This window comes from Anarhichas minor, unplaced genomic scaffold (assembly GCF_050575085.1).
Source record: "Anarhichas minor isolate MPS153535 unplaced genomic scaffold, ASM5057508v1 ptg000027l, whole genome shotgun sequence".
NCBI classification, from domain to species: Eukaryota; Metazoa; Chordata; class Actinopteri; order Perciformes; family Anarhichadidae; genus Anarhichas; species Anarhichas minor.
Window position 1 is genome coordinate 24,257,363 of NW_027466473.1, and position 11,800 is coordinate 24,269,162.

Consider the following 11,800-nt stretch of genomic DNA (forward strand, 5'->3'; position numbering starts at 1 on the left):
GTTTCTGCCGCGTCAGCTGTTCGTCTTCAGGCTGCTGCAGGACTCTGCAGGACTCTGCAGGACTCCATGGGGCCTGTTCACACTTTAAACTCTTCAAGATGAGGAGAAGCAACACACTTTAAATGATAGAAGTTGAATCTTGTGTGTGCTACATGTTGCATCAAGTCCACATAGTTTAACGGGTCCGATCGCTGCATAAGATACAAATTAGATTTTGATCTTTTAAATAACCGGAATGTTTCTGACAACTTGAAGGTCCAAAACCCCAAAGTTGAAATATTTAAAACTCAAATTTGGGTCTATTCACATCGTTGCTTTCGCCGTGCAAAAGATAGTTTCTCAGATACAACTCAGGTGTCGTACCAGCAATTCCCTCACTGAACTTAAGAATTAGCAGTTGTTACTCCATCACTGGTGGGACATATATGAAAACTCTTCATCAACATGTCTTCATGTGTGTGTTTCATCTTCCAGGATGAAGCAAACCACTTTCCTGCTGGTGTTTGGAGTCGTCCTGAGCGTCTGTCAGGCTCAGGTACCACATTTACACCCGTCATCATGTTTTATACGCTACAGGGTGTTGTTCTTTTGGCTCAGTAAAAAGCAGCTTTGTTGATCTCTTCCAGTCGGACACGGGAGGCGAGGAGCCGGGCGGAGAAGAAGAACATGTGGAGCTCTTCACCACGCCGGCGACTAAGATGGGCGCCGCCACCTCAGACTTCGGCTACAACCTGTTCCGCGCTCTGGCGAGCCGAGAGGCCGCGACCAACGTCTTCCTGGCCCCCATCAGTGTGTCTGCGGCACTGACGCAGCTCTCCATGGGTGACGACACAAACACACAACAAACTAAAACCAAACTGGTGCTTTGGCTTTGACCGTCACGGTGTGTACGGGCTCGTCAGCCAAACTGGTCAAAATTAAGTTTTATTTGCACCGTCATCAGGTCGTCACAGGTGTCACATGATCTGTTCGTTGACAGAAACCAAGTTAATCATTTATTTTTATAATAACTGGACATTCCACTTCTGTGCCTGATAGCTAGCAACATTTATCCAGCTAAACTGGACGCCTAAAGGCAGTATTTAACCTTAAAAAGCTGTTTCTCTTAAACACATATTGAAGGTTAGAGTACTGCACCGAGAGGAGTACCTGCAGAAAGGTGCAGGAACACTAATGGGGACAGGTATGGGTAAATATATCTGGTAACTAACATCTTCACATGGGGTTTGGAGATTCTAAGTCAAAACATTCTTTAAATAAGCTCATAATCATGGGATGATAATGTTGATAATGTCTGCTGGATGTGCTAATATGTTAGCCATAACACTTTTGCAACAAAATAATGCCAGAGGAAGTTTTTCCACATGTTGTAACCTCTTAAGTGGCCAAAATTCTTGCGGCTTAAATAGTAACATTCATTATTTAACAGTAATATTTACACATTAGACCCGATTCCTCAGTCTGAGTCTGAGACAGGAAACAGACAGAAAAGGTTGCCATGGAAGACAATATGCCTGAATCTTTCCAGAATATATCATCTCACATAATGTCTGTCTCCCAGGAGGATCTGAGCATGCTCAAAGGCAGCTGTTCAGGGCTCTGAGATACCACACCCTGCAGGACCCTCAGCTCCACAACACCCTCAAAGACCTGCTGGTCTCCGTCAAGATGCCTGGAAAAGGCCTGAGCACTGCCGCACGCATCTACATGGCACGACGTGAGTTCATGCAGGGGGTTGACTTCTTTTCAAACCGAAAGAACATTCTCACATTTACTTTATCTACAGCCGATTCATGAAGAATCATGGGAACGTTTTTATGCAAACTACAAAATAGAAATGTTCAGCTTTTGTCAGAGAGCCAAATATTTTTGTTGGAGGGCCAGATTTGGCCAGATTGATGTTTATTCTCATAATTGTGCTGAATGTTCTGATGTTGTCTGCGTGAGAGCTGCTCCAGCTCAGAAAAACCTGATTTGGGTCGGTGTGTTTGTTCTACATAACTGAAAGGTTGTTGGTGTGAATGCTTAATATATGAGCTGTATCCTTTAATATATGATTTTTCTCCAATATTCCCTAAAGTATGTAATGACAAATTTCAACATCAGAAAAGAAATCATGATGACTGACAAATTTAAACTTTAATTAGTTTGTTTGTGTCCCCGTTCCTGGGGTCCATTTAAAAAAAGATCAACATTTTAATTCAATGTTTATGATATTATTAATCTTTTTCACACAAAAGTTTTGCTCCACTATGTCTTAGAGAAAATACAATCTTCAGTCAAATTAATCTTTATTGACTCATTATTTTCCCTCACCTGCAAAATCAACCTTTTTTTTCTTGATAAGAATGTTAATTTGTGAAGGTCTGAACTTTAAACCGTCTGTTTTCAGGACGTCTGAAGCAGGACTTCTTTGCGCTGGTGGAGCAGCAGTATGGAGTTCGTCCTAAGGCACTGCTAGGAGGGAACAAAGATGTGAAAGAAATCAATGACTGGGTATCTCGGGAGACCGGCAGGAAGGTACAGCGCCTCTTGGACAAGCCCCTCCCCCAAAACTCTGGAGTGAACACTGTGAGCGCCGCCTACTTCAAAGGTAGGTCAAATGTCACCAAATCCTCTGACTGTCAAACAACAAATAAAAGCTGCGCTAGCTAGTGGATTTGTTCGAATGTTTAGGTTCCAGATGAGGATGCATGAACACAGTTTTCTCTCTGTAAACAGGGAAGTGGGAGACTCGGTTCGGTCAGAGTGGAGCAATGGAGAACTTCCAGGTGGACGGCGGGGCACCTGTCCGCATTCCAATGATGCAACAGGACAACTACCCTGTGAAGATGGGTGTTGACCCAGATTTGAGCTGCACAGTGAGTATTTTTTACTTGGAAGTGACCTTTAAACTGCATGGAAATGTACTAAGATTGGTTTAAACTTTGTTAACCAAGAAGTACGTCGGCCCCACTTTCTGAGAAGACTCCTGAACATTTTTTTTCTCCAGATCGCTCAGATCCAGATGCAGAACGACGTCAGCATGTTCGTCTTCCTACCCGATGACGTGACCTCCAACACGACCCTGCTGGAGGAGAGTCTGACCGCCGAGTTTGTCCAGGACCTCTCCATGACGCTCCACCCGGCCCAGGTGTCCCTCTCTCTGCCCATCCTGAGGCTCAGCTACTCCACAGACCTGCTGCCGCTGCTCAGCGACCTGGGTGAGTCCAAGTCTGACACTCAGCCTTTTATGGGGATTTACAACAAATACAAATAGAGAACAAGTTGCACAAATATATTATGTTTCGTGTTTGTATCTGTTTATATTCTAGTAAGATTTCTACATTTACAGTCTGGTTGCTGAAAATAGTCCCCAACAAATGCACTATTTCCTTCTGTTTGTTTGATAAAAACTACAGTGACCAGCAGTTTTAAGAGACAACTTATGTGTATGTGTTTTTAAAGAGTTAAGTCTTCAGTAGGAACCAAAGGGCTCGGAGCTGAGAAACTCAGACTGGAAGTCAGACAGTATTGAGAAACGGAACGTGTTTTGAATTTGCACGTAGGATTTGTTGACTATAAGAAAAATATCTGATCTTTTAACTTAAGTCGACTCGAATGAGGAGCATTGTTAAATAGAAAAAGGAAATAGGGATGCAACCAACAATTAGTTTCATTATCAGTTAATCTGGCAATTATTTCTCCGATATATTTTTTAGTTGTTTGGTCTGTTTTATGACAAACAAATACTGAAAAAAGTGCTTGTTGCAGTTTTTCCTTCCTTCTTCAAATGTCTTATTTTCGTCCAATCCTCAAAAATATTAAATTTACAAATGTAAAACAAAGAAAAGCAACATATATAGTGTATAACATATTTGGCATTTGCTTGAAAAATTACCTGAAACAAATAATCACTTATTAAAAGAGATGCTGATTAATTTTTAGCTGATGGAATTATCGCTGCAGCTTTAAAATAAAGTTAAATATCATCTGCAAATGGGGTAACAAATGATGCAACACTTGTTCACTGTGATGGCTTTATATGACAGGAAGTGATGTCATTGATTGTCTACCAATGGATAATATTTTTTAACTCTTTCTACATCTTTTCTCGCCAAATTTCCTTCACCCGTTTTTCCTCCATTACTCATCTTCCTCCTTCTATTCTTTTCATCGTCTTCCTCCTCGCCTTCCACCTCTTCACCCTTCTCATTCTTTTTCCTTCCTAATCTTCCTTTTTCTTCGCCTCCTACTATTGTTCCTCTATCCTGTCCTCTTCCTCCTCATCCTCCTCTTCCCCATTTCTATCCCCCCCCCCTGTAGGTCTCTCTGAATGGCTAGCGAACACAGACCTGGAGAAGATCTCGAATCAGCGCATGATGCTCGGCAGCGTCAATCACAAGGTCGCCATGGAGACGGCGCCCGAGGGGAACCTTTACCCCGACGCCGCCTCAGCGACTCACCTGTCCTACCGAGTGGACCGGCCCTTCCTCTACCTGATCCGTGACGAAGCGTCAGGGGCGCTGCTCTTCATCGGCAGGGTGGTCAACCCCAAGGACCTGACGATATAACATACACACACACACAACTGTACTTCTATCTTTGTGAGGACACTCATTGATATAATGCATTCTCTAGTCCCTTAAACATCACAAATTAATGTCTGACCCGAACCCGAACCCTGAATTTAACCTAATTCAAACCTGAACCTTAAAATCAAATCTGAACCTCCAAACAGGCGTCTGAAGTGAGGACCTACCAAAATGTCCTCACTCTAACTGTCTAAAACCTGGTCCTCACAATGATAGATGTACAAGTATGCTCCCGCATACCTGTACTTCTGTCTTTGTGAAGACACTCATTAATACATTACCCTAACCGTAATCTAAACCTAATTAGTCTGAATCCTCAAGCCTTTGAAGTGAAGTCCGGTCAAAATGTCCTCACTTTCCAAAGAAGTCCTCACTCTGAAGATCTAAAGCTTGGTCCTCACAATGCTAAATATACACGTACTCACACACACGCACACACACACACACACACACACACACACACACACACACACACTCTTAGCAGGTCCTAGGAGGGATTTCAGGTGTTTGCTTTGCATTTCTGGTGGCAGATATTTGCGAGTATATTTGATTATTCTTTTTTTTCTTTTCACAATGAAACATGCGTGATCAGGATACTTAAACACACCGACAAAACTCTGAGCTCGCCAAAGGATTGCTTTTTGTTAAAGAAATCAAATACTGTCATTTGTGTAAAAAGAAATAAACGACAATGAAACGAAACACTGTCTCCGGTTGGTTGGGTCTATTCCTTAATTTTATAATCCTCCGCGCAAACTTTAGTTTTTTAGTTTCATTTTATCTTTTTCATTCTGTCCCAGATTGTCTTAGAGGAACCTTCATGAACTCTGCAGGACAGGAGTTGTTTTCAGAGTCATAACTTTGTGCAAATGCCAAACATAGTGTCACATAGTACATGTGAAGGAGGCGGATGTCAGGAGAGTTTCTGCTTGTACAGAGTGAAGAATAGACGATTGGAAGAAGTTATTTAACGTCTTGCTGAATCATGCTGTATAAATGTGAAATCTTTTGTTTAACAAATGGTTTTATTCATCAGAACACACAATGAGTCAAATATTATAGTGTAATAAACTCTGCAGCCAGCAGGGGCTGCAAGAACACTTTATTTTTCATACACTATTACATACACTGATGCTTTGTTACGTAACTCCTGAAGAAGACGAGCTGAAGTTTTGTGTCAGTAGTGAAAATGTTTCAGTACAGAATCAAAATGACTTCTTTTGATTTACTTTAAACTGTAATTGAGAGGAACTACCAATCAGACCAGATACACCTGAAGGAAAAGCACAAAATTATTAAACAGATAAAAACCTTCATCCAGAATGATCCCAAATATAGAAATAATAAACCCATTAAATCTGTCCAAAAATCTAAAAATAAACAACAACAGAGTTTTCTGTAAACGCTTTCAGCTGCTCAGTTCAGTCTGATCGTTTCTCCACATGTGAAACTCATCACGTGACTCTTCTCCCACATTCCCCAAAACACTTTCTGCAGAGGATTCTTTGGAACAATGTTTGTTTTGCAGGTCGACACTGAAGCCAAAGAGATGTTTAATACTTACTGAATACAAATACAATCTTCTTCTTCACAAAATAGGACAAGCTTCTCGAATAAATCCTGAACTCAAAACAAGAAAATGATCAATTAAGCAAACTAGAATTATGACCAAGACTCTGGGATTAATGTTTATGTACGTCAAAGAAGTGTGTGTGTGTGTGTGTGTGTGTGTGTGTGTGTGTGTGTGTGTGTTTGGTGAACACATGTGGTTGTGATTTTCCACACAGTCAGAAGATTCCTGAGGTTTCTGAAACGCTGCCCAGAAGAAAGTGAGCTGACGCAAAGAGACGAAGAGTTGGAATCTCCGACTTAGAAAAAATACGAACATAAATCTTCTTTATGTCGACTGTAATGCTTTTACTCAGTCGTGGAGGAAGTATTCAGATCCTTTATTTGAATAAACTCCAGTACATCCAGAACTCTGCTGCTCGCCTGCTCACCCACACCCGCCCCCGTGACCACATCACCCCTGTTCTCCAGAACCTCCACTGGCTCCCCGTCCCACAACGGATCCTATACAAAATCCTTCTCCTCACTCATAAAGCCCTCCATAATCAGGCCCCCTCCTACCTCACCGACCTGCTTCACCACCACACTCCATCCCGTCGGCTCCGCTCCTCTGATGCCTCCTGTCTCTTCCACTCAGGACCAAGCACCGGACATGGACAGAGCCTTCTCCATATCTGCCCCCTCCCTCTGGAACTCTCTCCCCAAACACATCCCAGACTGCACTGACCTTTCCACTTTCAAATCCCAAATCAAAGCCCACCTGTTCAAAACTGCTTTTAATGTGTGACCGATATTGTGTATTTTATGTTTTTAGTGTGTTGCTTTTATATATGATGATTTTAATGTAAAGTGTCTTTGAGTACTCTGAAAAGCGCTCTATAAATAAAATGTATTATTATTATTATTATTATTATTATTATTAATAATAAAGGTACACGTTCTAAAACACTTTCATCTGCTAATAAACAACAGAAGATAATCTGCTATGTGGTGGGATGAACTACCAACATGATCAAGAACCAGAACTTAGTTTTTATAAGCTGCCAAACCCAAAAAGTGAAGACACAGGTTACAATAAGTTACGGAAGAACATTGAGGATCCTGACTCTCCGTATGTCTGACGTTATCTATTCAACAAATATTTGGTGCAAATGTCAGTTTTATGATGGATATATTTCTGTAAGTTGTGCAGGCTGTTCTCATCCAGCAGTCGTAGCTATACCTATAACATGTATACTCACGGAAACACTTCGTATGTAATCCACGTAATCATGAAGCAGGAAGTGTAACCACCGCTAATAAGTGCCACAGTTATTTTAACGCAAACCAGGATCTTTTCTAAACCTAACTAAGTATTTCACCATCTTTTCATAAACATAACCAATTTATTTTTCTTGTGAAGACGGAAGTTTATTTTGAAAAGACTGTATTCATGTAACGATAGGAAATTGACACGTGTTGCTGAACTTTTGTAAGAAAACACACGATAAATCAGAAAGCCATCCCGTATTATGTTAGCAAGTTCCTTAGCTAACTACCGCAGGTTGCTAACATGTCACTAGCATTAGCTATTGAAAGTATATCAAATTAATTAAAAAGACCAGCTGCAAATCTTCACACTTAAGAAGAAGGAACCATGAAATGTTGAGACATTATTATCAAAAGGGTTTTCCACCAATTTTCTGTCATTGGACGAATTGTTCAAATTGTATAAACTTATGCTTTGTTTGTAAAAATCTTGTAGAAAGTACAACAGCTACCTCTGAGATGAAGTGGAGGAGAAGTAGAAAATACTTACATTTATACTAAAGTACTGGAGTTACATCCCACCACTGTACGTGATGTATGCTATATATTATTTATAATAGAGTATATTTATGTGTTTAATGCTGCTCAGTTTTTTGAATGCAAACACACCTCAGTGTTCACAAGAGGGAGACAAACACTCAGCAAGACCAGTTCTTCATCCCAGTTCAACCTCTGCAGCTATTTTCACTTTAAATATACAAATTATATCTTCAAACTTTTTATGTCTTTGAAACATAAAAAACTCAAACAACCCAAACGGACAGAGAGACTTATTTGTGCTCTTTTTGTGTATGTATAAATATGTATAAATACATTTATTAACAAAATGAATTAAGGAATAAATTAGAACAACATATTCTTGCAGAATAACATCACTATAAAATATACAGATTATTTTAAAAGAATGAACGATATGGTCGTAGAGTAAATCCTGCTCTCTGATTGGCTACACCTGCTCTCTTTCTCTCTATATAAAACAATTCTTTATATAGCAGTTAACAAAGTTACGAAGCAGTCCCCGCCCCCATTACACCTGTAGTGTCAACATCCACATTTTTTTAACGTTTAATATTACATGTTTAAACTGAAAACATTAAATAAACACAAAGTCGAATCTCACCTCATTTATTTTCCGTTGAGTCATAAAAACATGTTTCACAGTTCTTTACAGGAAAACAGCAGATAAAAAGTTACACAATGAAATATTGGTAAGAGACACAGTTTAGTTTACTTTATTTTGCACAATTTAATCAAATAATATCAAAGTGCAGAAGGAGGCATACAATAATAATGTTTAACATTTCACAATATAGACAACATAAAGTATTTAATCAAGATATAGGATTCATATTAACAATACATGATCACTTATAATCTGTTCTTAGAGTTTACTTCACTGTCAGAAGGAGAAATTATTGTCATTTATTTACGACTTATTTCAGTGAAGAAGCTTTTAGTTTGATAACTACGGAGGAAACGTTGAGAAGAGAAAAATAAAAACCTTCATCGTCTTTGTGACAAACACACTTCCTGGTTTCTGTCTTATTTCAGCAGCAGACTTCCTCACGTCTTCATGACGAAACAGACCTTTAGACTGAAACTCCGGCTTCCTGTCTGTGTAACAAGTGTTATTTATAAAAAATGATGAAATGAGTCGCTGATCGTTTCTTTTCCCTAAACCTTAAAACGTTAGACTTATAGAACCATGTGATTGTAGAGAGCATTATTTGAGACTTGACGTCGTATAAAATGACCTGCTGTGACCTCGAGGATAATCCAGCGTCATGAAACTTTACAACCACAAACTAGAGACTGAGGGCATTCAGAGGATGTAAACCGACACTAAGGAGGTTTCTTTTAACAGTTTACACAACAGAAGTGCAAAAAAACACAATTCTTACAGTAATCAGAGAAACTAAATCACAGCATCACTTTATCTGTGGTGTTTTCTTAAGGTCTTTGTGTCTTAAGTTGGTATTTAGGAGGTATTTTTGATCATCTTTTTATGAAATTATTTTGCACCAAAATCTGTGTAACAAATGTTATCATCAAAATTGTTGCAACAACTTATGAGACATAATAGAGGATGGCAATGGCCATCAAATACTTCGATCATAATGTTCTTATACACTCTAAACGTTCAACTTTGGATTTTTAACAAAGTAAAAACACCACATGAATACAAAGAGGTCTTAACTTCCAGTCCAAGTCGAGTCGCAGGTCATTTATTTTCTGTCAAGTCAAGTTTTCAGTCATCAAAACACAAAGTTTGTTTCAGATTCATGAGCAGAACAACTCAAACTGATCTCCAGGTTCTTCTGCGTTATCTTTGATCTGAGGTACCTGAGGCTGTTTCTACCAACGACAACTGAAAGCTGCCGTCTGGACTTGTCTGTGTGTGTGTGTGTGTGTGTGTGTGTGTGTGTGTGTGTGTGTGTGTGTGTGTGTGTGTGTGTGTCTGTGTGTGTGTGTGTGTGTGTGTGTGTGTGTGTGTGTCTGTGTGTGTGTGTGTGTGTGTGTGTGTGTGTGTGTCTGTGTGTGTGTGTGTGTGTGTGTGTCTGTCTGTGTGTGTGTGTGTGTGTGTGTGGAGATCATCAGAAATGTTGGATTTGGAGAGTGTGCTCTAATGTCTCACGTTAACATGAACAATCTGGAAACATCTGATTTAAATCGGATTAAATGAACACTGTGTGCAGTTTAACAATAAGTGTCCTTAATACTGATATAATAATATTAATAATACTCATACTTAACAAGGTGAAGAGCACAAAGAAACAATTATTGTCCATTAATGTCATTTATCACAGAATATGACGCATGTCTTTAATAGTTTGAAGAATCAGAATCTAGAAGCAGCAGAAAACCAGTTATCAAAAACCAGAACCAGAACCAGAACCACTTCAGACTGAAGTCCAGAGAGAAAAGCTCACAGAACAAGAGTCGCATCACATTTTATTTAACCAGTTTGCTAACTCAAACATTAAAAAAGTACGTCTATATTGAAAACCTCTCCTCCAACACACAAATATTTTAATAAGCAACACAAAGAGCCGCAATGTAGAAAAAGATTTATTTGCCTTTTGTTTTGCCGAGATGTTCTCTACTGTACAACAACCTTTTATAAAATAATGTTTCATAAAGTATAAACATAAAACATATAAACAAAAAGCATCAACACAAATATTTACAAAACTAAAACAACAAACATTAAACAAATTAACTTCAAGAAAATGTGAAGACAAAAAAATGTTTATATGAGAAGATGGAATTTATTGAGAATAAAGTCAGATTTATGTTAAAAGGTCTGTTAGGATAAAATAAAACAAACAACTCATTATGTGGAAATTAATCTATTAAAGTCTGTTTTTATACATTTTCTTTGCTTAAAAAATATATGTGATTTTCAAAGTAAAAGCCTTGTTTTAATATATATGTACAATATGAGACCAATTCTATGACAACATTACTATTACTGCTACAACTGGGAAACTTTTTCTGAAAACTCCAACATGTCCGACCTCAAACTAAACAAAAATGAATGAAATTAAACCCAGATTTAATAGATGTGTTGTTTTGAGAGTGCATGTTGACTTCAACATGGGAATCTTTCCCCAGATTAGCTTTAAGCTAACGATGACAATGGTAACATGCTAATGTTTAGCAGCTATAATCTTTACCATGTTCCCCATCAGCGTGTTAGCATGCTAACAGTCGCTAATGACGTGATGTCTTCAGTTCTGCAGGTTTTTGGTCATAAACCAAAGTGTTTAAACACATTAAGATGTAGTGGCGCTAGATGAAAAGTCAGAGGATCACCAAAGTCAGTAGGGTTCATCCTCTGAGAACCATGAATGTTTTTACGAAATTGGGTGCCAACCCATTAAGTACATGCTCAAATTTTTCCCTGGATAATAAAAACATTGGTAGTGTAGGACAATTGAATGTTTGGCCAGATGGTGGCGCTAGACGGAGAGTCAGAGGAGCACCAAAGTCAGTAGGGTTCATCCTCTGAGAACCACGAATGTCTGAAAAACGTTTCATGGACATCCATCCAGTAGTTGTTGAGATAATTCAATCTGGCCAGACGTTGCTATCTCTTCAGTTTCCTTTGAGCGACATCTAGTGGCCTTTAGAAGAACTGCAGCTCATTAAACATCAGCACGGATTCACTTTAAAAGTTGTTCAGGCATCAAATATAAAAATAGTCTTTAATAAGTATTTATTGAGTGTAAAATAACACAATGTGAGATAATTCTGGTCCTTTACATGAGAGGAAGACTCCACACACTTGGTGACTTTGTTCCACGTTGCGGTCCGGGCGTCTATAAGAGTTCTTCGTCCTCTTGTCT

General features: G+C 39.0%; 1 protein-coding gene across 1 annotated transcript; it reads left to right on the top strand.

Annotated features, from left to right (window-relative positions):
- The first annotated feature begins 475 nt into the window (after positions 1-475).
- serpinf1 (serpin peptidase inhibitor, clade F (alpha-2 antiplasmin, pigment epithelium derived factor), member 1) lies at positions 476-4,553 on the top strand. Its single transcript, XM_076102759.1, has 7 exons — positions 476-535; positions 627-822; positions 1,562-1,717; positions 2,393-2,593; positions 2,722-2,861; positions 2,993-3,203; positions 4,306-4,553. Exons 1-7 carry the CDS (start codon positions 476-478, stop codon positions 4,551-4,553), a joined length of 1,212 nt encoding a protein of 403 aa, XP_075958874.1.
- The last annotated feature ends 7,247 nt before the right edge of the window (positions 4,554-11,800 follow it).

Bases quoted from the DNA above. Each gene is read 5' to 3' on its own strand.
- serpinf1 (XM_076102759.1), top strand. From the start codon at position 476: ATGAAGCAAACCACTTTCCTGCTGGTGTTTGGAGTCGTCCTGAGCGTC. The intron at 536-626 runs GTACCACATTTA...GATCTCTTCCAG, and splicing joins TGAGCGTCTGTCAGGCTCAG to TCGGACACGGGAGGCGAGGA. The intron at 3,204-4,305 runs GTGAGTCCAAGT...CCCCCCCTGTAG, and splicing joins GCCGCTGCTCAGCGACCTGG to GTCTCTCTGAATGGCTAGCG.